This window comes from Sciurus carolinensis, chromosome 2 (genome assembly GCF_902686445.1).
Source record: "Sciurus carolinensis chromosome 2, mSciCar1.2, whole genome shotgun sequence".
NCBI lineage: Eukaryota > Metazoa > Chordata > Mammalia > Rodentia > Sciuridae > Sciurus > Sciurus carolinensis.
Window position 1 is genome coordinate 58,857,388 of NC_062214.1, and position 27,013 is coordinate 58,884,400.

At 35.5% G+C, this 27,013-nt stretch overlaps 1 protein-coding gene across 11 annotated transcripts in view; it reads right to left on the reverse strand.

Annotated features, from left to right (window-relative positions):
- Positions 1-27,013, reverse strand: part of Akap13 (A-kinase anchoring protein 13) — a 358,212-nt gene that overhangs the window by 59,055 nt on the left and 272,144 nt on the right. For 7 of the 11 annotated variants that reach the window (XM_047540454.1, XM_047540456.1, XM_047540457.1 and 4 more), the window contains 5 exons: positions 20,050-20,420; positions 17,982-18,035; positions 14,422-14,487; positions 12,480-12,672; positions 9,185-9,293 (listed from right to left, as the gene is read on the reverse strand). In XM_047540454.1, the coding sequence (XP_047396410.1) occupies positions 9,185-9,293; positions 12,480-12,672; positions 14,422-14,487; positions 17,982-18,035; positions 20,050-20,420 (793 nt within the window). The remainder of the gene's footprint in view (positions 1-9,184; positions 9,294-12,479; positions 12,673-14,421; positions 14,488-17,981; positions 18,036-20,049; positions 20,421-27,013) is intronic. The other 4 variants (XM_047540460.1, XM_047540462.1, XM_047540458.1 and 1 more) reach the window with 3 other exon arrangements.

Consider the following 27,013-nt stretch of genomic DNA (forward strand, 5'->3'; position numbering starts at 1 on the left):
AAGTATGAAATTATCAACATTTTAACCTCATTGTGTCTTAGCATAAAAAAAAAAAAATCAAGATGGTGGTTTTGATCAGTAGTTTTAAAATGATTCCCATTCAAAGAGGCCTACGATGGCAGAAGTAGCATTAAATTCCCTCAGGCTGCCAGTAGTCTGTTATACTTTTAAGTAAGTAAGATGCCACCCTTATGATAAAAATAAATAATGCAGAAAAATACTCAATACAAAGCTGGGCAAGGAATAAGCTACTAGTAGATTTCTATGGCATAAATTAAAAACTAGAAAAACATGATTACTCATTGTTAAAAAAATTTTAGTTTAGTACTATGACCTCTTAGACATATTCTAAAAACTGACAATTTCACCAATGCCGGTGAAATTCTTAAGTTTTCATCAAGTATTCAGAATACCTGAGAGTACGAAACAATTCAGATTATTTCCATGACAAAATCAGAGACAGAAGAATTTGTCATTAAAGTTAGCCCAAACAGGACTCCCATAGCACAAGAAATAAAAGCAAGAATCAATAACTGGGATACATTCAAACTAAAAAGCTTTCTCTCAGCAAAGGAAACTATCAGCAATGTGAAGAGAGAACCTATGGAGTGGGGGAAAATCTTTGCCACTCATACTTCAGATAGAGCACCAATTTCCAGAATATATGAAGAACTCAAAAAACTCTATACCAAGAATACAAATAATCCAATCAACAAATGGGCTAAGGAAATGAACAGACACTTCACAGAAGATCTACAAGCAATCAACAGATATATGAAAAAATGTTCAACATCTCTAGTAATAAGAGAAATACATATCAAAACTACCCTAAGATTTCATCTCACCCCAATTAGAATGGCGATTATCAAGAACACAAGCAACAATAGGTGTTGGCGAGGATGTGGGGAAAAAGGTACACTCATACACTGCTGGCGGGGTTGCAAATTAGTGCAACCACTCTGGAAAGCAGTGTGGAGATTCCTCAGAAAGCTTGGAACGGAACTACCATTTGACCCAGCTATCCCACTCCTCGGCCTATACCTACAAGGACTTAAAATCAGCATACTACAGAGATACAGCCACATCAATGTTCATAGCTGCTCAATTCACAATAGCCAGACTGTGGAACCAACCTAGATGCCCTTCAATTGATGAATGGATAAAGAAACTGTGGTATATATACACAATGGAATATTACTCAGCCATGAATAATAATAAAATCATGGCATTTGCAGGCAAATGGATGAAATTAGAGAATATCATGCTAAGTGAGATAAGCCAATCTCAAAACAGCAAAGGATGAATGATCTCACTGATAAAAGACGATGATACATAATGGGGGATGGGAGGGAGGCAAGAATGGGGGAGGGAGGGACTCTATAGAGGAAAAAAAGGGGTGGTAGGGGTGTGGGGGGGAAATAACAGAGTGAATCAAACACCACTACCCTATGTAAATGTATGATTACACAATTGGTATGCCTTTACTTCATGTACAAACAACATGTACCCCCCCATTTGTTTACAATAAAAATTAAAAAAAAAAAAAAAGTTAGCCCAAAAGATATCATTGCAGGCAAATAACATTTCAACCAGATTCTTTTAAAGGTGCAAAATAACCTGCAGACCTACCATAGTACATACACCCCAGGACTTCAGGCTGCAACTACTAGACAGTCATGACCAATAATTTTCAATGTGTTCCATGGGACACTTGTCTCATGAAATGTTATAGATAGTCCTGTACATTTATGATTTCCTAGTTCATAGAAGTGGGGAACACAGCATTTCAAATACTACCTTGGAATTTTACAAAATGCACACATATTTATCATTTTCAACCTGCTTAACCCAGAGATTCCTTAATTTATCAGCTATGAACCAACTCTTTTTCTTAACCCACCTCCCCACCCTTCCATAATTCTCATTGGTGTTTTTGAGTTGAAGGAATACATTTTGAGAAGCACTAGACATTTGATTCATAGGTTTACGTTCATCAATTTCTATACTTTAAGGAGTCCATCATGTTGGATTAAGTGAGTGACCAGTGGATTATAATTCTGTACTGGTGGCAGAAAAAAAAAATACTACTGGGACATTAGTTTGTTCGTCATGATGAGCTGGCGATTTCCTAGAGTATTACCAACACTGAGAAAAAACAGCTTTAGAGAATTTCAGAAATTCAGGGGTGAACTCATTTCTACTCAAAGTTGAAGTAGATATTTGCAACTTTCCTGCTATTATAGCTCGTGTGACTAATGTAAATATCTTTTTGTGTGTTTATTTCTCAAATATCTTTTAATAGTGAAAAATATACTGAACACTAATATGGCCTCCATTTAAAACTAAACTAACTAAACTGTTTGTTACTTGCCCAAGATACTATTATTTTAAAATAATGCAAAATGTCAGCTAGAGCAATACTAATATATTGCTGCAATTATGTGTCAGCAAGAGGAAAGGGATTAGGATTCTCAAACATATGGATGTAAATGTTTGAGAGTCATAATGAAAGTTATAGAAAATGAAAAAAAATTCATTATTTAACTTTGTAATGGAAATGATTTTCTCACTAAAAATAGCAATCCTGTAATACTGTAGAAATTTGTACAATGAAAGACAATGATTTCATGAAGGGGGACCCATTTCCTTTCCAAATTTACTGTAACTAATTATCTTAAAATGTTTTTTAACTAGGTATTATTAAGACTATGTTTATCTGGGGGCTGGGCTGGTGGCTCAGTGGTAGAGCACTTGCCTAGCACTTGTAAGGCACTGGGTTCGATTCTCAGCACCACATATAAATAAATGAATAAAGGTCTATCAACATCTAAAAATTAACAAAAAAGACAATATTCATATGAAAATTCTAGTTTGCCAAAAGGACTGAAACAGATAAAAAGAAGTTCCAAAGAAGACAAAATAAATATAACACCTAAAGTTAATCTCAAAGTTAAATTATTTTTTAAAGAGATGTTCTGAAAAGGTGAGAAGAAAAAAAAAGTACAGTATTAGTTTTTAAATGTTACAGATGGTCAACTAGATATTTATCATGAGAAAGAAAAATGAAACAAGGAAAATGAAAGTGACATTATCAAATGGAGAGTTTTGGGAAATTAGTACTCAGTACTATGAAGGGTTACAAAGTAGAATGGGAACACATCCTTATGCCTCTGCTGATAAGTTCTAGAAGGATATACTGTGCTTTAGGCTCAGGAGGCCATTGGATTGATCAGAGTCAGTATGGTACAGAAGATAAAAACGATTTTATCCCTATAAAATTTCAAAGACATGCATGAAGTCATATGATTTATAAAAGATGGCATGCAAGGGATAAAAGTTCTCAAACAACTTTTTAGTAGCAAGCCTACAGCACTTTCAGAGCTGGTCAGACCTTGGAGAACAGCCACCGGACACCAAAGTTGCTTACTTACTATGCAACTCCTCCTCCTCATCACTGGAATAAGAGCCAAGAGAAAAAAGAGTTTTAGATTTAAGGAGGAGTGGAGAGATGCTGATGGAGAAGGAGATCCGCCTTGCTGGCTGCATCTGCTGCTGAGCTGAGAAGTGGGTTAACAGAAAGACATTAGAGCATGCACTGATTATGCTAAGATACAGCAAAAGGCACCTCCAACCCATGGGGAAACAGAATAATGTCAATGACCTATGGGATTCCAAGAAAGGCTGTAATTGATGTACTTTTTTTATTTCTGGATATGCAGAATTCTAATGAAGTTTTTTTTTTTTTTTTTTTTTTTTTTTTTGCGGTGCTAGGGATTGATCTAATGAAGTTTTTTAAAAAAATTCACCCAACAAATATGCACTTGTTACATTACAAAAACATGAAGTAAACTATTTTTAATGGTCACTATTCATAGCTGGAGTTTTCTTCCTTAAAAGTTAGACAGAAAATTTCTAGTAGTGCCCAAAAAGTCACTGGGCATCTATATGGGCCAACATTTCATTGGTGACAACATTTGTGACACAGTTCCTTATCTGTGTTTAGTTTTCTTCTCCCCGACCCTAAATCTCCTCATTTATCTCTACCTCTTAGTGACAGACAATGTGCATGCAATATTCCAGTGATTCACATCTTTCTAATCTTTAAGACAGATCTCGCCTTTCAGGGATAGACTCACTTACCTCATTGCTCACCTGCAGATGAAATACTCCCCAGGCAGCTGAAACTCAACCAGTATGGAAGAAGTTAACTAATCTTTTTCCATTGATCTGCTCTTCTTCCTCTTACATTCCTGCATTTGTGAGTGATACCTAACATCTAACAAGTTACTCAAAATAGAAAACTGGGCACCATCTTTGAATTCTTATAGCACTCCTCCCCCTCAGAACTCTTTTGACTTTGTCTTCTGTGACCTCAACCTCTCCTCTACTGTTACTACTCTAAACCTGGCTCAGGTCACCACCATACTGTCAGGTGAAACATGCAAACCTTCTACTAATCCACTAGGATCTATTCAGACACTTCCATAACATCAAATTCTTTCAGCTGCTCTATTGGCTGTTTTCTACTATGTTCATTGGTTCTCTTATCTATAGGTTGCAAATGTGGTCAGGAAAGAAACCATAACTGTATGTTCATCCCTCTCCTACCACTTTCTCATTTGGTGCACAGCAAAGAATAGGTACTCGAGTCTGTTGGGGATAAACAAAGTAATAAATAAATTTTCCTTATCAGGCTTTGGGAATCTTAATGTCCTAAATGAATTCACAAGAAAATGCCCTGTACCTACTGGTATGCAAGCCACTCCATACCCCAGATAAACTCTGAATGATGTCAGACTATTTGCTATGCACAGTCACTGAAGGTAACAGAGACCAAAGAAATGTTGACACAAATATATGTACACAGTGGTTTTTTAGGCAGCCATAGTCTTATGGAAAAGTAAGATCACTGTAATGCATATCCTAAAATATTTCAAAATATGAAGCAAATTTTGGAAATAAAAATGAGCTGCCATATTATTTATAATCTAGGAGTATTCCCTTCTTCTGTTAAGAAATCAAGAATAAGTAAAAATTTGCATGAATATTTGAAGAATATCCCTAACATATATGGAAACTTCAACATATATGGAAAGATGTTATGGTAACACAGTGATGCAACTTACAATATACTCCAAGTAGACACAAAATACACACATATATATATCTATAGTATACTAAGTACATATATTGTTTGTCTATGCACACACACACAGCAGTCTTACAATATAACCAACAGGTCAATAAAAAGTCTATTTGCTAGATGAAATTTGTTCTTTCAGAAATATTTATCAATGCTGCCTTCTACAAATAGAAGTATATTAAGAAGATATATGTATTTCAGTAAATTTCCATCCTACAGTCTACAGTTAGAAAGAGAGAACAAGTATAGAAAACAGAGATGAAATAATCTCATTAACACTGATGCCTAATTTTCTAGAGGCTCACTCTAATCTTTGGTCATATGGGTTGTTTATCATTTTAGGCCTAGTAGAAATTATGCATTAGTGCCAGTGTTTGGTTCTCAAGATGGACTTTGCTTTCACACTGTAGAGCCTATATAATTACAAGCTTGTACTCCCACCAAAACATGCATGAGAAACTGGGCAAACACACAATGAGTGAAGGTGTAAGAATGATCCCAAGGTTAAGTGCCATTTGTGAACACCCTTCTTGATGATAACCAACCATGAAAAATGAAGAGGAAAATGAAATCTCATTAATAAGCATATTAGGTTAAAACATCTAATGGGCATAATTCTCCTTTAACATTATCACTACTAATACATTTAAATAGGTCTGGGATACAATCAAATTTCTCTACTATCTATACAGGGTAGCAGCAATGAAAAGTTTAAAAGTAAAGTTTTGGAAAGGAATCATCTATAATAAATAGATCATTTTGCATATGCAAATATGAAGTTTACTCTTAAATTCTATCAAGTATTCATTTATCTGCTGGGAGACAAAAGTCCCAGGCATTCTCTCTCTGATGCAAGGAGGAGAAATGCTGTGAACATTTTTGCTGGAGTGGCTTCCCTCAGGGCAGTTCTCCCAGGAATGACTCATGTCAGAGCCAGCCCCTCTGCTATTGCTATTCCCTGAAAAATGAGCCTGCAAAAAATGCTCATCATGTTCCCTCATTCAGAAATGAGCTTTCGCAGCTTTTCAACCCTAAATAAGCTATCTACTTTCCATCCCAGAAAATGATACAGAAATATTTTGGTCACTTCCTTTACTCAGTATTTTCTTCCACATCAGTGGATTTTGAAACCTTTCCCACCTTAGAAAAAAGTGGTACAAGGTTATCTATTTTTTTCTAATACAGCAAATGAACCAATGAGACACTTCTGACAATGACGTCAATGGATATACATTTTCAAAACTGCTCAAACGTTAATAGCTGTGAAAGAATGTGGTGCAAGCAGTTAGTAATTTTTTGAGGAGGAAGAGAGAGAACATAGATAAAAACTGGGAAGCAGTGAGGTAGGAATGACTTCAAAGCATTCTGTTTCTAAACAAGCATGCATGCTCATAAGACACAGCTACCTATGAGACAAGGAGGGACAACGTTCTTGCTTCTTAACATTGCTTAAATTCTGGTCAGAGAAGATCACACCTTTGTACCATTGTGGTCATTGTAAATCATAATACTCCATAAAGATAACAAAAGTTTATTATATCATAGGAATATGTTAAGGCTCTGAAGAAATCCACATTTAAGTCGTATCACATTATTATTCCCATTTAATAGCCGAAATAATTTAGGCAGAGTTTCTGCAATAAGCTCCAAGTCTTATAGCTATTAAGTGTGCTTACAATAAAATATCAGTTAGGATATTTTAAATATCAAACTCTTTAGGCCTTAAAAAAATCAACTATAGATTTTAATGATGACACTTTCCACTAGGAAGACCATAACTAAAGATGAACCATGCAGAGTCTTTAAGTGATGTGGAACTGGAGTTCTGAGTCTGCAGCAGATTATGAAATATCCAGTTACCCTGATGCTTAAGGTATATCACATGGATGTTAACACAATATTAATCTTATCTTCAACAGAATTTTAACATTTACAAAAAGATTTATCATATTTTTAGAAAAAGATAAGAAATACAGTTAGGAAATTTATAAACTGTATATAGGAAAAACTAAAGAGAAACAGTGACATAAACAGTGATTAATCTTCTAATAATAATGATATATGCCAACTTAAGGAAGAAGTTAGTTATTCAAAACTAAATGAAGTGTATACTACAAATCAAAATGAGGGTACTATATGCTAATGAAAGAATTAAGATCTTGCTTAAAACTCTACTCTTGACATCAGTCTACTACTGGTTTAGGTAGTCTCAGTAGACTGAGCAGATAATTTCCCAGCAACAGGGGGAAAAAAAGTTGTATGTGCCAGAATCTGTAGGCCACAGTTCTCAGGGCATTTGTCGCATCATTTATAGTGTTTGAATAGCAACTGAAAACAGTAAAAAACCATCTTGCATTTGGAGGAAAAATTATAAAAGTTTTTCATCCACAAGGAAAGAGTATGCCATTTATTATAGGAAAATGATCTATGGGGCATGTTCTGTTGGTATTTGTTATCCGTTGCTTAAGGAATAGAACTTGCATTGTGCCATAACACTTGCAGGTTACAGAAGGAGGTGCACAGAGCTGAATGTCCCAGAGTACTTATCTTTCTTTGACTATTGGGCTCCAGCACTCTGGCTCATCAGTCTACTGAAACTATTTAGTTATAATTTCCATTCTATACCACCAAAACCTCTAACTCTAAGTTAAATCAACAGAAAAGCTGTTTGTCACAGTTTTGTGAAGTTATAGCTATATCTTTGAAAATACATCATTAGGTACAGATTTTATTTGAAATGTTAATCATATTTTAAAAAGGACAAATTTAACAGAATCATCTGTTATGTCTTAATTCCCCTGTGAAAATCAAAAAGATTAGGCTTCGAGTAAGCCATGAAGTAAGAAAAAACATCCCATTGATATCGGGAATCTGTTCTGGCTCCAGTTTCCAACTGAGTTATAAAATCAGCGGACACTAAAAAACAGCAGGGATACCAACAGCTTGTGTTTGTTCCTTTGCTTCAGCCTCCAGATTACTTGGCCTCTCAGCAAAGAAAGTAATTCATCATTCCCTCTTTAACTTATCAAGATCTCATATTGCGATTACTCTTTAAAAAAAAAAATCTTTTTGGGGGATTCTCAAATATGGTGCTTTTTGGTGGCATTTATCCAGTTCAAATGTTTCTGAGCATCTTTTTTTCACAAAGGCCCTGTGTTTACGGATACCTCGACATCTCTATGTATCAACTCTGCATCAACAGGCATGACTCTGCATACAGTTTCACTAGTCACTTTCAGATGTGATCTTCCTGGTACCTGCTTAACTAAAAATGAATTTCAGTTAGTCTTTGCCCTTCACGAGCTTGACAGTTTTGAAGTATTCAAGTCAGTTACTTACTGGGTTTCTCTACTGATCTTTATCAATTAAGGAATACTTTCAAATTAAAGGAGATTAAAGAGACATGGCCACTTAATTTATCATGTTCAAGGATTAGGTCCTAGACCCAGAAATAAGTGAGAAAATTTTTAAATATGAATAAGGGCTGCATCTCAGATAACATAATTTTATCATAATTTTATTTTAAATTTCCTGACTTGGATAACTGTTCTATGATAACATAAAAGTGCATCTTTGTTTGTTAGAAAATATACAATAGATTATTTACAGGTAAATGAACAGTGTGATAAATAATCATGTGTTTCAGGAAAAAAAAAAAAAACTTGAGTGAGAAAGGCTGGAAAAGTGAGTATTTGGGAATCCTAGTGAAGAATACATGGGACTGCTTTGTACTCTTTTTGTGTATGTATGATGAGGGTCATTTGCAACTATTTTTCAAGTCTGAAATTATATTAAAACCAAAAGTTTAAAAACTGTCATATTTACATCCAAGAATATAGTAAATGTAATGTATTAAAGAGATTTTTAAGTAGCAAGAGGAGGAGGATTCCAAACTCTATGTTTCCTTGTCTGTTACCATTTATTCAGAGGAAAAAGTAGGCAAATTTTGAAAGTTAATGTTATAGGACCTCAAAGGAAGGATGATTGGAAAAGTGGTTAAGATACAATATATTTCATTTTTCAAACAGTAATAATACTCACTGTCCAATCCAGGATGGCTGATTGTCATTAAGGAGATGGATTTTGTCAAGGGAGAAGAAATGGCTGATGTGCAATAATTAAATCCCTGCTGCTTAGGTCTGTGACATGTCTATAAAGTAAAAAAGTAAAGAACAGGTACTGAGTACACATTTTAATATTTCTTGATAAGCAGAGAATTTATACTCAGACACAAGCCAGTGAATTAAGGCAGAATAAAAGGGAGTTAAGAGCGTCCTTCCTAGTCAGATAGACTTAGATTCTACTCTGCCTCTGTAACTGATCAAATTTTGAGAAGTTATTCAGGCTTTCTGAAGCAAAGGTAGAGTATTCATCTTTTATTGTGGCTTTAGATTCCTCAGAGCCTCTACACAATGTTTCAAACTTAGTAAGTCCTTAATGAACATCTGCTGGATACACAATTTGAAAAAAATGATTACTCTGGAAATACCAATCTACATATGGTATCTGTTCCTTCAAAACCTGAAAACTCTCTATAGAAATAAAAAGCATTAGTAATATTACTTTGATTTTAAAGAGTTGAAATTGAGATGGAAGTAAAAGTGTTCAAAGATCATAAGCAAAACAGCAGAGCATCTGGAAACAAGACTCAATCTTTTTCATTTCCTCTTCTAAGACTGATTCTACATGAACATCAGAGATGACTGAAATTCAGTAATTTAACTCCCTGAATAAATTCATAGCAGTTTCAAGGTCGTATAATCCAACCAACTGCAGAAGTGCCTGCTCGACATCTCTGGAAGTTAAGACAGTATAAAGCTTCTGGTGGTAAAGGGCTCCCTTCTTCCCGTTTCTTTTGAAAGAGCTCATTCCATTCTGTTAACCAGTGTTAATTATCATTAATCTCTTTACTGTTTAGTAGGATGAAATCTGTCTCCTTATGACTCACACATGTTGAAAGGAAAGCAATGAAAATTCATTACTAACACTAACTTGACTCAATTGGGCCAGGCTTCTGATTATTTAGAGTTTGTTCCATGTGTAACCATGGAATCCAAGGCAAACAGTTGCTATGTTTCAAATACAACCATGAGGTCTAAAAAAATGACCTCAGTGAAAGGCATAGACTTTCAACAGGAAGTAGGCTGCAGGCAACTTGTACAGATCAGAAAGATACAAGCAGCTCAAATACCTGCACTGAGGTTGCACACAAGATGAAAAATATGGGTAAGCACAGAGTTCCAGGAAGGATATATACAGCAAGGCACTAAAATGCTAACTTTTACCAAGAAATACTAACTTTATATGAAGGCTCAATCAAAAGGTCCATTTCAGAAAGACATCAGTGGTAATTAACATCACTTACTAAAAGACAGGGTTATCTGTCAGATTCCTAGAAATAACAGTCTCAGAAAAGGTAGCATATAAAATAATATTAAGAAAACTAAAATAATCTTATTTCCTCATTAAAACTTGTCTAAAGAAATGGAAAGAAGCAGTGAGACCAAAAGCCAGGAATTCCCAGTTTAATATACTGCTCAGTTAATAATTACATGGTGTTAGGCAAGTTGTATAAGTGGACTCGAAGTTCTCACATTTAAGATCTTGAGAGACAAATCTGATACAAAGATTCCAGATATTTGATTCTCTTTGTAAATCTACAATTTGGGCATTTTATTTGGTCTTGTAAATGAATTCCAAAAGATTCCATACATTTGAAATCTAATTTAATTTTCATGGGTTTATTACCTTCATTAAAGTTATACTTGAGAGTCACCAAAAAATTTTTCCTATTTTTTTTTCCTTTGTTTTGTCACCATTAGGCTGAATAAATCTAAATTGCTTGCTTCAATAAGCATATTCTCTATAGTTGTCATATTCTTCCATTTTAAACTTTTTCTAATGTGGCTGTGATCAAGATAGAAATTAAAAAAAAAAAGTGGCAGAATTCCTCTCTACCTTCAAATTCATTTTCATTCAGCTTAAATTCTCTATATTCATCAGGTTTTAAAAGAGCATAAATATATTACTAAGATAATCTTTCAGTGCCAAATTTATATTTAGTTATGTCAATGCTGGATAGAATGAAATAAGGAATTAAATTTCTATACAAAAACCCCAGTAATCAAGTCAAACAATAGGTTCTTAATATTTAATTTAAAACATTTTATTAAATTTCTATCTTAAATTACAGTCATCTATTCAAAGATACATGCTTTTTTTGTGTTTTATTATAAATGTTTCATTTGAAAAGAATTAAATAGTATCCCAAATTCTTTCAGAAATTAACAAAGTCTCCTGGCCCAAGAGAAAGGAGGACTGTAGGAAAGGTGGGGTGTTACAAAAGCATGTAATTCCAATTTTCAACTCAAAAACTCTCCTGGGGTTGTCAAAGGTGACAATGGGGGGTCTAATGTGACAAAAAAAATAGGAAAAAGCCACTTGATTTGACTGACGAAGTCCATGACTTGACAAGACAGGGTTGTGGTCAAGACAGGAGTTCTGAGTGTAGAAGCAGGGGAAATTAAGAGATGATTAGGAGGTAAGAAAGAGAAGGCAGGAGTGTAGATGTTTTCTCAAGAATTCTGGCAGGAACAGAAAGCAGAGGGAATTAACAGTCATTTCCTGGACAGTGTGGTAAAACAAAGTGTATTTTTTCCTAGGAAGCACAGACTTGGGACGTAATGTTTGAGAATTAGAAAATTTAGGAATGACATGTAGCATACTTCAAGACTCACTGTACTTCTGGGGTGGTAAAAGGAGGGAAAATTCAGCTGAATATCCTAGATACTTTTCCAATTCTACCAAGTTTGCTTTGATGGAATATTTAAGTCTTTGCAGATTAATGGTATTTTTAAATTAATACGAAGTGTTGAAAACTTGCTTCAGTGCTATATTATTAAAGAGTAAGTAATCATTTTTTATTTGTGAGTAGTTATGGCTCTCTCCTGATGAAGATGAGGCCAAGGCTTTCCCCTCTAGATTGTCTCAGCTTAATGGAGGAGGCTGGCCCAGGATGGAGGCCTGGCTCAAATTCTTCACCCCACCTCAGGGATGGGGCTGGAACCTTAATTTCCCTGACTGAATTTTAAGTGTTGTAACAGGACCCTCAATTGTCTTCCATGTTACTTAATGAATAAAATATTTTTAAATGTTAAGTAAATAAACAAAAGTTAACCCAAAAAAAAAAAAAAAAAAAGAGTAAGTAATCATAGCTACTAGCCTTATACTAACAGAAGTCTGTCTTCTGTTTCCTAATATGAGCTCCTTTTTTGGAAAATATTGTTTGTTTGTTTGTTTTTCCAAATTAGCAATATATAGCTACCATCAGCCTTACCTGCTGATCAAACAGCCTATGTTCTCTCTGGTCTGACTCCAGATCCTCTTCTGAAAGTGACACCAAAGAGTCACCCCGTTCCTCCCCACTGAAAGAGTGTCTGTGTTCTTTGGAGTCGGCAGAGTGTACTTCTAGAGATGAAGATGGATTGTTTCCAACACCAGCTCCTCCTGTCAAGCCTTCCAGACTGAAACTGAACACAGAACACAGGAATTAACTCACTTTATTTGTAAGTCAAGGAATGGAAGAAGGATAAAGAATCCCTTTATTTGTATCTCCATAGTATTTCTCTGTCATCTAGCAAAACTCTCTATAAGGGTCTGTCACAATGAGTACCACTACCTTTGTCCCCAGAGGTATTGGAATGTTAAGAATACTGCACATGGATCTCTTTTACCTTGTTCAACTCATCTAAATATTAAACCAAGATTATTTTGTCAATATATCACAGACATTTACTTTCTCAAAATATCGTATAGACAGATATTTATCTATCATTTGTTTTAATTGATCAGATGTAATTAATCTTTGTCAGATTCTAACTCTGTACATGCCAAATTTCACAGAGAAAATATTAGTAACTTCTAGAGGGCAAAGTGGGCAGTTTGCCCGTGTGTCAGGTACTTTTATAATTTCACAATTATATTCTAGTTGACCGTCCCAACTTTACAGGTATACTTCCACCTAGAAAATCCAACTGTTAATTATGAGCTAATATTACCATCTGTGCACACCTGTCTAGATAATAACTGCAAACAGGCTTCCTGAGAATTGTTAGTTGCAGATAGACATATATAACACCTTAAAGAAAAAAAAATGAAAAGAAGTTATTGAGTCTGAGAGTTTTTATTTTTTGTCTTGAAAGGAAAAAAACAGGGTTTAGAATTTTAAAGGGGATCCTTGGGATAAAGATTCTGTTGTTTGCAGTGAAAAGCATTTTCTGTAATCAGGAGTCTACACAGAGAGGATTATTTATTTATCTTCCTTGGGTCTGCCAAGTTGAATAATTCACATTTGTTAGAAATGCAGTGTGAACTTTAAAATAAGCAAGTTCTCAGAATATAGTTGTAGCTGTAGGTACTCAGTTAACAACTAGTTGGGATTGTATCTGGAGGTATACTGAAGCTACTTAGTTACCTCTGCACTGGGAAAACTACACAGTTAACTGTTACAATTCAGTTCATACATGCTAGACAAAACTCTTCTATCTGGCATCTTCTGGCTTCATAAATTACTTATTATGAACTAAAGTCACATGTTGCTATTTTCTGTACTGGGTACATTAAACAACAGGTTTTCCTCATTTTAATATGACAACAGAGATTATGACTAAGTACAAGTAAATATGTCTGTAAAACTTATTTCTGATACTAGGGATAAGAAGAAAGGAAACTTACTTTTTACTGTGAATTATTTGGAAAGCCTGAGAAAACCAGATCTATGTTTACCACAAAACTTAATACTAAAAAATTTTGGTAATTAAATCTGGTTGCTCAGTTGAAAGAATATGAAATGATGAGTAGTCTCTGAATTTGGAATCTGAAGAGATTGGTGGACTTGGAAGCGTAACAGAAACCAGTGATCTTATTAACTGTCTTGCTTCTCTTATTGTTTTCCTTAAGATCTGGAAATTTGAACAGACCAGACCAAAGAGAGACGCAGTCTACTACACCACAGAGACAAGTCTGTACAGAAAACACCATATCTCCTGTTCTTGAGACAAACAAGATACACCAGGATACATCACTGGGCTCCTAGGCCACACCCCATCAACTGAGTTAGTGATGCCCATAGCAAAGACAATGGAATACTATGCTCACAGACAAAGCAAGCTGCCCAAATGCATTCCAGCCACATAGAAGCCAACTAGCTTCAAGCCAAAGGACAGATGCCATGTTTTATAGTTTCCCATTTGATGGCTGGACATGCAATGATACTATACCTTCTGTAATTAAAGTCAGCACTCAGGGCAGCAGAGTATTGCACACCAGAGGGACACCAGCTCATACTGGGGATGACATCAAAGGCAGAAACAGAAATGGAGGGAGAAAAAGGGAAACAAGTATGGAGTTATTAGGTTTACAAAGAAAGGATATAGTTAGAGACTGATGGATTTATTTAATCATCAAAAAATTTAGGAATGTAACATTGGGAATTTAGAAAAAGACTAGAATAACAGCTACAAAAACTTAAAATTGTTCCACTAATGTCCATCTAGATAATGTTTTCAAAAAGACTGTGAGTTCTTTACAGTAAGTCCAATATGAAATCCAAGAATTTTCTCAGGCAATCTCCTGACAAAGAGCCTACCTAACTCATGGCTTCCTCCTCAGATACCCTCAGAAAGGTCTTTCACCTCCACTACTGGAATGATTCCTCAGGATACCACACTGCCCCCACAGTACCCTTATATAGGAGCTCTAACCCAGGACTAAAAGTAACAGTGACAAACTGTTAGGGTGGGCTCACTGAGTCATCATTTTCTTTTTTTCATGTTTCCAGTAAGGGTCCAATTAAACCTGACAATTCATAAATCTTGCAAGCTATTCAGTCTATATCACATCTTTAAAAGTTACCCACTAGGCTCTCGTTCTAAAAATAAAACATGTGACAAAGGCCATATTCCCTTGGACTTTCACCAAAATAAGGGAAATTTTTTTCCCCTTAGAATTCTATAGTTCTGAATTGGAAATGTATCTTTTAAATTTTAGTTGGTATCCTTATGCCCACGACATTAAGAAGAAAAGAAATAAAAACCAAAACATAAAAATAATTTGATCATCTACTTCCTTTGTTTATCCCAGTATAGCAAGGACAGAAAAATGGGTTGGAGAGACTAAATACATATAATCAGCTAAAAAAATAACCAATTAAAAATATAAGTTACTCTGTAAAGGAAACTGTATCACTGTACCAACAGGTCAGGAATCCACCCTCTCAACTCCTCTGGTTCTTTCTTTGGAACACACTTCCAGGGCTCTGGGTCAGAATTTTTGATTAACAGAACTTATCCTTAAAAACAAACACACACACACACAGCTGCACTGCTGCTATTTGGGCCTTAAAAATCTAAGCAATATATGCTTTTCTTTTCCCAAAAAGGAATAAAAATAGAACTGCTGGATAACAGTAAAACTGCTCAGTTCCCTACTGCCTCCTGTGAATGGGAAGGCCTGCATGCACCAAACATACCTTATCTCGAATACATCTAATAACTGCTTGTCAAGTGACCTGGGGCAGAGGAAAGGGAAACGAGGAAAGTGGTGGGGGCTCAGCTTCCCCTATGGCTCTTCTAAAAAGAAGTCTTTAAAATAGCATTTAAAAATAATTTAAATGCTAGGTGCAGTGGCACACACCTATAATCCCAGTGGCTTAGGAGGCTGAGGCAGGAGCAATATGAGTTCAAAGACAGCCTCAGCAATCTAGTGAGACCCTGTCTCAAAATAAAAAATTTAAAAAGGCACCGGAGAAGTGGCTTAGTAGTTAAGCACCCCTGGGTTCAATCCCTGGTACCTACCCCCTCCCATTAAATTATATAAAACAGTTTAAATCACATTAAAATTAATAGTATAAAGCTCATAAGTGCAAAAGCAGGAAGCAGAAATACATAGTCAAGACACATTTATGGTAAGCAGGAACAGAGTGACTTAGAATTTACTTGGGTGAACAGAAACAACATATATATTTTCAAATATTACTAGGAGTCAGAAGTACATTTTTTGAAGATATTAAGTTTTAAATCTCTACACTGTTAATAAATTGGGTCATTGTACCTAAATATCCAACTTACTGAAAAACAACATGGCATATCAGTTAACTGAATATACATTGCTAAATAATCATTCTTCAAAATGTCTTTTGGTAGTTTCAAACATCTTACTCTCAGAACATGATACTGATGCATAAGACTGCAAAAAAATTTAAGATGAACAGTAATAGGGACAAAAAAAAAGACATAATAATAGCTTTTGCAAAGATTCACAGGAAATTGCTGATAGTCTAAAATATCTGTCCCCTCCTTGTAGCAGAAAAATCATTAAATTATTGCATTTTTGACAATATCCTAAATCCTTAATTCCTTAAGTAGTAGGGGTAATATTAAATGGTTCTTCTTTGGTTTTGAGATTTATGAAGGTTCTAACTTTTAAAAAACAAACACTCTTCCACTCCTCTATTGGAACATTTCAATTTTATGAAATTTTAAATTATACATCATATTCTTCCTAAAAACTAAGTTTCACTAAAGGTAAAACTATAACTGGGCTTGTTAACTGCATCCAGTAACTTGTCATCTTGCACCCTGTCATCAAGAGCATATTTTTTAAAGTTCATAGTGAAGACCTTCTAATACAGAGCCTAACAAAAATATTTCCAAAGGTTTTAGATACCTTTTACTGAAAAAAGCATTTAAACAAGTTATTCCCTTGAAGGGTAATTTAACGAAAGACATGATCATTTGAGATTCATGATAATGTCTGAATTTAAGCTCATTTTTTTGCTTAAAATCTAGAATTAAAGGAAGCATCCACTTGAAAAAGATGCAAGTACGCAGATCACTATTTGCCTGCTTCCCAACACACTAAGCTGATAGATAAAAATACTTCTTTACAAATGTCTCTCAATGTGAGAACTTAGCTAACAGTAACAGAACCATATTTTCCAAAGAATGGAAGAACAACATATAAACTTTACTGTTACTTTAATTAGTAAAACAAATTGTAGCTTTTGGCGAATATGAAGCAAATCAGCACTTTAGTGATGAGAAGTAATTTCTCAGCTTATAAATCACTTATTTTTAGCTTTGAATTTTTACCCAACATAATAATTAAGGGATTCAAAGACTAAGAAAACAGTTTATGCCTCTCAATTGCTTTCTGAAAATACAAAGTCAACAACAAAATGGAACCTGCCAACTGACCTAGTAGTAAAGTCTTTCATCATATTATTAAAGAATGTGTTGAAAATATTTAGGACCTGTAAGTAAACACACACGTATTTCCAATTCTTCTTTTGTAGAGAAAAAGATAAAGAAAAGTATTCCCCAGAATACATTACATAGGCATGACACAGAAAATACTTTGAATTCTCCAAGAAAAGTTGGGTGAGACCCTATTATCAAAGTCATCTGAACCAATAAGCACATGAAAAAAATATATTTCAAAATGTTTAAGAAGATAAAATATGAAAAGCCTTTAAAGAAATTATCTCATATGAAACTGATATAAGCAATTAATAAATACTGATATTTTATTTGCCTGAATTAGAAGTGATGTTATTTTAAAATAGACTGTTCAGGGTCTGGGGGGTACAGTTCAGTGGCAGAGCTCTTGCATGACATGCAAAAGGCCTTGGGTTTCATCCTCAGCACTGGGTGACAGGGGGCAGGTGCAGGGAAAGAAAGAAAAAAGAGATTGCTTAATTATGGATTAAGCAGGATGAAATGCTTGTTAGTATAGGCTCAGAGGCAACACAGTTAGTCCATCAAGTTTGTGAACTCTGTACCTTCTCCTATGAATGGGAGGTCTCCTGACAACATCCCCAAGAACTCGCATTGAACTGAAAATGAATGGTGGAAGAGGTCAGTGATGCAGGTGAAACAAAATGAGACACAAATGCATGAAATAATCAGACACCACACTGGAAAGAGAGATAATCCCTAAAGACAAATAGCACACAAAGTAAGAAAATGAAAGAATGCGAAATGAGAAAAATGTCAGAACCAAAAAGGCCTGACAAATTCTTTGGAGGGCTACTTATTGAGATGACAACTTATAAAGTTTATTACATTATAAAAGTAAAAGGATTTTCCTTAAGACTTTAACATTAAGGTAACACTACATGCAGATAATACCATAAGAATTAGTCAAACTATTATTAGACTGTTAACTAAAACCTAATTCTCATTCCATTATCTCCAAAAGTATTAAAACAGTAGGTAATCCTTAACACTAAACTAAAACAGACAATCTCATGACCTACAGGTTGAAAATATAAATAACTTATGTTACGGGGTTCTAATCTCAGATCTTACGATCACTTGGACACATCATTTAATCTGAGCTTCAATTTCCTCATGTGGGCTACATGATATATAGCAGCATGGAGCTCTGAAATCAAATCATGATCCATAGTAGATTATAAAAAATAAACACTTGTTCCTTGATGCTGTTTGCATCTAACACAAGGATGTCCTATCAAGGGCCCCCTTGGGCTAGGGTTGTGATTCAGTGGTAGAGCGTTTATCTAAAATGTGTGTGATTCTCGGCACCAAATATAAAAAAAAATAAAAAAATAAAAAGGTCCACAACAACTAAAAAACATTGGAGAAAAAAAAAAAAAAAAAAAAAAGAAGGTCCCCTTGCATTAGGGATAGAATTCTGGCTGTAGGGATCATTTCCCATGTTCTCATATTTTCTACTATGAGAATGCTTTTGAAAAATACAGCTTGTAAAAAATTTGGAAAGAAAGCATTAAGAAACTGGTTTTTATATAACATAGGATTTCTCTTTTTGGTTTTGGTAGTAGGGATTGAACCCAGAGGTGCTTTACCACTGTACTACATCTCAAACTCTTTGTAATTTGAGGCAGGTTCTCAAACTGTTTCAGCTGAGTAGTTTACATCACTTAATTGTCAGTCTCCTCTCTTAGCCAGTTCTCCTCATTAAGAAAGTGGAATGAGTACACCCTGGTAAACACTGGGTACCTGTTCTTTACAGGTAAAACAGCTGATTGAATTCATCCAGTCATTCAGTGGTTAGAAGCCAAATCCAACTTATCTTCTGTATAGGCTATGGCCAAACTGAAGGACTAAGACTGGGCCACCCTTGTAAAAATTCCCAAAACTACATGACACTTAGGGAAGTACCAATAATGTTATAGTATTTCATGAGTCTCATGCTCTCTCGAGGATTAAACATTGATCATTTAGACTTCATCTAAACTTTCTGCATTAGAGACAGAAGACTTTAATTCTCAGGAATCACTGTGAATAAGTGACATGTGTTAAGACTTCATGTTTATTTCTTAATTGATAATTGACAAGAAAGTTTTTTTGTTTTTGTTTTTTTTGGGTATCAGGGATTGAACCCGGGGTGCTTAACCACCAAGCCACATCCCTAGACCCTTCATGAAAAGTATTTTTATTTTAAAAGAGGAACTTGCTAAGTTGCTAAGGCTGGCCTTGAACTTGCAATCCTCCTGCACCATCATGCCAGGCTCAGTATTTTCTAATTCATAAATTTCATTAACAAATCTGGCAAGAAAAAACATTATCATTTATTAAAAACTCACTAAGCAACACTCACATTTCACTTGATTATTACAAATATTCTGAAAGGACATTGTTTTACAGATGAGAAAATTAAAGCTCAGAGTGGTCAAATGACTTGCCCAAGGTTATCTACATGTTCAGTTATTGAGCTGGTGTTTGAACACAGATGCCTGATTCCACAGTCCATATTATTTCTTTGTTACCATGGTGTCTCCTAACATCTATTACTGATAATATTACCAAATCAGAAACTTCTCAAAAACAAGCAGACACTGAGACATTAAATGAATGGGCTCTCACCTCCGGTGGTTCATTTCTGCATCACTGGCTGCATTCTTCCCAGGACCCCAGCTGTGTCTCCGGAAAGGGGACAAAGAACGCATAGAGTTCCTCAGGACAGAGCAGTTTGCAGGCACTTCAGTGATGCTGTCCATCTCCTCCTCTTCAATTTCCCCAGAGCCAGCAGGCTCACTCTCACCCTCTGGACCCTCAGCTCCTATCTCACGGCTGTAGAAGCCATCATGGCTTTGCTGGTCTCTAGATCTGTTTAACTTTGAAATCTGAGGGAGGGACACATCACTGCCATGAGAAGAATGTCGATCCAGAGAAGCTGTGTCATCAGTAGAAGAACCAGATCCTGTAATATCACAGACCAACTGCTCTTCCTCAGGCTGAAATGGAGAGAAAATATATACAGTTGAAATTGGCAGGATCAACCAGATAATCTCAGTCACTCTAGACCAAGCCAATGGTTTCATAGTTGATCAGAGGTGAACAAGATCAATAATTGCTCTAGAGCAGAGATTTTTTTTTTTTTCTTTTAAGCATTACTACAATTGGATTTAAATCCCTTTGGATTCCAGTAAAGAAATGTTCTAGGTCTACCTCCTTCCGTCATCTTACCAAGGGTATTAGACTAGAAGTAGTTCTTAGGTTTGTACTTTCAATCAATACAATCAACAGAAATGAGAGGAACCCTTTGTCTTTGGGCTTTCTGCTGTATGAAAACTCTTAATTCATATCTTATTAGACTTAATTTGCTCAAAAGCAACCTGTATGGCTATAACAAAAATATGGTGAAGTTAATATTTCAAAAGCAAGTACATAATTAAGTGTCCTTTAGAAAAACAGAGTAGTTTCTAATCCCACCTTAAGTTTGCCACCAATACCAAAATGGAAGAAAACTATTGCTTATTCTCATTTCACTTGGCTGAACATTATGAAGCCAAAACAATCAGTCCTAGTAATGGGATCTTTGATAAAGTGACAATGTTTTTTCCCTGGTTAACTTCTAGTGCATAGGAATAGGGCAAATTTTAGTCCTAGCTGCCTGACACTCTCCACTTCTTGATGAGTAAGAGTTTCATGGCATATAAAAGGCCTTAAGACTTTTTTTTTTTTTTTTTGGAAGTACCTAAGAGATGCATGATCATATTATCAGTTATAGATGTAGGTGCTGCCTTAATCTCTTTATTTTGCACTCTAACAGGACAAGAAACAGGGAACAGAGAAAGGAATGCCTCAACCCCCCTCCCCACTTAAAATATATTTCTAATTAGTCACTTGATTCAATGTTTTAATTAAAAATGAAGAAATATGTGGTTCTTAAAGAAAGATTTTTTTTAAGTATGAGAGCCAAAAAGTCCTTTCAGCTTTGGAATAGAAAACAAGCCCTGTACTTAAAGGAGAGTCTTTTTAAAGGTTTAATGTAACACTCATGACCAAAAGCATACTACCTTCTAAAAGCACCTTTGTACCTTTTTGGCTGGATCTCACCTACTATTGACCCTCCCCCCGCCCCCCACAGTCTGGTTTGCTAGATGAATTCCTTTTTAAATAATGTGTGAAATGAGATTGAGAGGGAAGAGGGTGAAAATGCAATGGGATCATAGAACAGGTCAGGAAACCGGGGCCCAGGCTGTTTAATGAACTCTCCCAGGTACACAGGCCAGTGAGCAGCAGAATCAAGATTCGAATCCAAGGTGATTTCAACTCAAACTGCCTTACTTTGTTATCTCAATTATCTTTAAAAATCCTATAGCAGGGCTGGGGTTGTGGCTCAGTGGTAGAGCACTTGGTTTGCATGCATGAGGCACTGGGTTTGATTCTCAGCATCACATAAATAAAACAAAGATTCATCAAACTAAAAATATGTATTACTAAAAAACAAACAAACAAAAAAAACCCTGTAAGGACAAGGTCTCTAAGTCAGTATCAGAAAAGTTCCCTCACTTGTATCAAACAAATAAAACTACACTTCAAACTGAAAGCGTTCCCCCTAAAAACTAGAACAAGGCAGGGATGCCCTCTTTCACCACTTCTATTCAACATCGTCCTTGAGACTCTAGCCAGAGCAATCAGGCAAACCAAAGAAATTAAAGGGATACGAATAGGAAAAGAAAAACTCAAACTATCCCTGTTCGCTGATGACATGATTATATATTTAGAGGAACCTGGAAATTCCACCAGAAAACTTTTAGAACTCATAAGTGAATTCAGTAAAGTAGCAGGTTACAAGATCAATGCTCATAAATCCAATGCATTTTTAACATAAGTGATGAATCTTCAGAAAGAGAAATTAGGAAAACTACCCCATTCACAATAGCATCGAAAAAAATAAAATACTTGGGAATCAATCTCACAAAAGAGGTGAAAGACCTCTACAATGAGAACTACAGAACACTAAAGAAAGAAATTAAAGAAAACCTTAGAAGATGGAAAGATCTCCCATGTTCCTGGATAGGCAGAATTAATATTGTCAAAATGGCCATACTACCTAAAGTGCTATACAGATTCAATGCAATTCCAATTAAAATCCCAATGATGTACCTTACAGAAATAGAGCAAGCAATTATGAAATTCATCTGGAAGAATAAAAAACCTAGAATAGCTAAAGCAATCCTCAGTAGCAAGAGCGAAGCAGGGGGTATTGCAATACCAGATCTTCAACTCTACTACAAAGCAATAGTAACAAAAACGGCATGGTATTGGTACCAAAATAGACAGGTAGATCAATGGTACAGAATAGAGGACATGGACATAAACCCAAATAAATACAATTTTCTCATACTAGACAAAGGTTCCAAAAATATGCAATGGAGAAAAGATAGCCTCTTCAACAAATGGTGCTGGGGAAACTGGAAAACCATATGCAATAGAATGAAATTAAACCCCTATCTCACCCTACACAAAACTCAACTCATGGATCAAGGACCTCGGAATCAGACCAGAGACCCTGCATCTTATAGAAGAAAAAGTAGGTCCAAATCTTCAACTTGTTGGCTTAGGATCAGACTTCCTTAACAGGACTCCCATAGCACAAGAAATAAAAGCAAGAATCAACAACTGGGATAGATTCAAACTAAAAAGCTTTCTCTCAGCAAAGGAAACTATCAGCAATGTGAAGAGAGAGCCTACAGAGTGGGAGAATATCTTTGCCAACCATACTTCAGATAGAGTGCTAATTTCCAGAATCTATAAAGAACTCAAAAAACTCTACACGAAGAATACAAATAATCCAATCAACAAATGGGCTAAGGAAATGAACAGACACTTCACAGAAGAAGATGTACAAGTAATCAACAGATACATGAAAAAATGTTCAACATCCCTAGTAATAAGGGAAATGCAAATCAAAACTACCCTAAGATTTCATCTCACCCCAATTAGAATGGCAATTATCAAGAATACAAGCAACAATAGGTGTTGGCGAGGATGTGGTGAAAAAGGAACACTCATACATTGCTGGTGGGGTTGCAAATTAGTGCAGCCACTCTGGAAAGCAGTGTGGAGATTCCTCAGAAATCTTGGAATGGAAACACCATTTGACCCAGCTATCCCACTCCTTGGCCTATACCCAAAGGACTTAAAATCAGCATATTACAGAGATACAGCTACATCAATGTTCATTGCTGCTCAATTCACCATAGCCAGATTGTGGAACCAACCTAGATGCCCTTCAGTTGATGAATGGATAAAGAAAATGTGGCATATATATACAATGGAATATTACTCCGCAAAGAAGAATGATAAAATTATGGCATTTACAGGCAAATGGATGAAATTGGAGAATATCATGCTAAGTGAGAGAAGTCAATCGCAAAAAACTAAAGGACGAATGATCTCGCTGATAAGCGGATGAGGACATATAATGGGGGGTGGGAGGGGTTAGTGTTAGGGTTAGGGTTAGGTTTAGGGTTAGGGATAAGGAGAGCAGTAAGAATGAAGGAAAGAAGGACTGTACAGAGGGAAAAGAGGGGTGGGAGGGGTGGGGGGGAAGGAAAAAAAAATAATCAAACATCGTTGCCCTATGTAAATGTATGATTACACAAATGGTATGCCTTGACTCCATGTACAAATAGAGAAACAACATGTATCCCATTTGTATACAATAAAAAAAAATAATAAATAAATAAATACAGGAAAAAAAATAAAACTACACTTCACCAAGTAAATACTAAAGTACAATAAGTATTATTTTAAAATAAAATCACTAACAGTTGTTTTTAAGCTAATAAGGGAATTATGTGGCCATCCTGAAGGGTTTCTATTCTCAGGGACACTCTCCACAGAGAAAGAAAATATAAATAGTCCTAAATGTCAACTGTAGAAAATACTTGTAGAATGTCTTAGCTTTCTCACTATACTAGGTTGAACAGTGTTCTTCTCAAATGTGTCCTTATCAGAATGTGACCAATTTGGAAATAGGGTCTTTGCTGATGTAATTAGTTAAGATGAGATCACAGTAGAAGTGGCCCTAGATCCAACATGAAATGAAGAGGAGAGTGATACAAGAGAATGCCACATGAAGACTTAAGTGAAGACTGGACAACCCATGGAATGCCACAGGCTGGCCAAAAGCTCCAGAGACTAGGAGATGCATGGAGGAGGTTCTCTCTTAGAGGTTCTAGGGGGAAAGCAACTCAGCAGGCATGCTGATTTCAGGACATGTAGCCCTTATAACTGTGAGAGAACAAATTTGTTCTTTTATGTCACCCAGTTTGGAGCAGGGGGTTGTTTTGTTTTTTGTTTTTTCAGAGTTTGAAATCAAATTCAGGAATATCACACATGTCAGGCAAGTGCTCTATCACTGAGGTACAGCCCTAACTCTTGTAATTTTTAACAGCAGCACTAGGAAATGAATATGTTCACCTAGTTCTCTAAATTTCTAATTCTCAAAACAATAGCAGGGGATAAACAGAATGGGCATCAATAAGCAAAATGTGAGACAAGTCTGTTTTAAAACACACAAGAAGGGCTTCAAAGGCAACAAAACCTCTGAGTTAGTTTCCATTTGGCATATATTCTTCTTACAGGTTAGCTCCTCCCAGTTTGGAAATGACTCAAGACAGTAGAACAGGTGCTTCTTCACTTTGACATCTACTCTTAGAAGGACACTATTTTTAAAACAAATCACTTTGCATTTTGTTAATCTGAAACTCATAAAACAAACATCCACCCTTTCCCAAAACATTCAAATAAAATGGGAAAATCTTTGATGGCCTGTTCATATGTTTTAAATAAGAAGAGATCTGTCTAGAATCTATCTTCAACGTAACCTTTTCCCCTGGTGTGTGCCATGACATTTTCTGGCATGTGTTTTCAACTCTGATCTCACGGAGGAATGACCAAGGAGTCTTTACAGTAACTACGATTTTTTTCAGTCCTGCACTCCTGATAAAAGTAAGGTTCACATAGTGTAATATTCTCACACCCATGTATTTTTATTGTATTATTCAGAAAGGGAAAAGCAAGACAAAAGTCATAAACCAAAACTGAGTTCAACCATTAAATATGAAGGCAAATAGTTTTCATCAATGCTGGAACAAATCTAAAGAAGGCTTCACTTTCTCCCCAATACTTGTACATGTTTTCAACTGTTCCCCAACTGCATCACATCTTTGTATCATCCCTGTACAACAAAAAAGAGTGGCAAACCGGAAATCGAATCTAGAATATAGTCAGGGTCTTTCTATAGCTAGGCATGTTGACTATGGGGGGTCACTTTTTCATGCTGCCTTTCCATCTAGTAAGAAAGGGTTAAACAGATGATCTTTAGATCTAACAGAGGTCAGATATTAATATGAGGTCTACTGAAAGATTAGTAATGCCCATTTAAATTACGGATGATACCAAACAGAAGAAACACAAACTTTCTGTAAATTTTCAATTTTTTAAAAATAATTTCTTTTCAATCCTTGAATCTATTTAGTACTGAAGTTCTTAGAGTTACCCAATAAAGATTAAAGAACTATTGCTTCCCCAATTCTTTCTGCCCCCTTACACACATAGAAATACTGAGTTTGAGGGAATGTTTTTCCATTTATATGTTAGAAGGACAGAAAATTTATGACTTCTGGCATATAACAGAATGTTCCATGCCTAAAGATCCAAAGTTTCTGTTAAGGGTTCTTGAGTTATGTGTCAATCTTTCTTTAGAGAGATAACTTATCTTAAAATGTCTGCTAATTAAATGGTTTCCAGGGACTTAGGATATTACCCCTGGTCTGAAGGAATGATGCCATGGGATCAGCTGATTCAAGATATCTGATGTACATGAGATTATAATTAAGTGGTATTTCTAGTGGTACATTTAGCATATGGCCAAAACATAATGCAGGGTTTTCTTCTCCCCTTAAGAGCAGTTTGAAGCCAGGATACCAAAGAAAGAAAGGACAAAGAAACAGAGGTGATCTAGAAAGGCAGACATAAGGGGGAAAGGGTGGATGAGAGTTGTGTATATATGTGAGAAGGAAAAACATTGGTGAAACTAAAATTGTGTCTAATCTGAGAATGACACAAATCTTTCCCTCCTTGAGTTCTCATAATTGATTTTCCTCCTGCATACAGGAGGGTTGGAATACACAAAAAAGCATCATCTCTACCATCATGAAAAATCCTCAGGGCTTATATAATCCTAAAAATCTGCAAAAGACATCAGGCTAGCAAAAGGCAAACACAGAATGCTTTCAAAGAAAAGAATGTCCAAGCAAGACAAAGGCAAAAGTGTGGCAGTTCTTTACATGCAGCAGCCTTAAATGGATAGCTTCAGCTTGAGGAACAGAAACTAAGCTATGAAGTGACCCAAGGACATTGTTCTGCTTAATTTTGGGTAAAATAAACTAGTAAGATTTGAATTATAAAATAATTGTATAGGTAAAAACTATTGAAAAGGTCAAAACAAAATGATGTTATCTGCATAAAGTTTTAGAAGCTATTACTATTCTTCTTAAATAGTAAGTATTTTTAAAAATGACAATCTTGA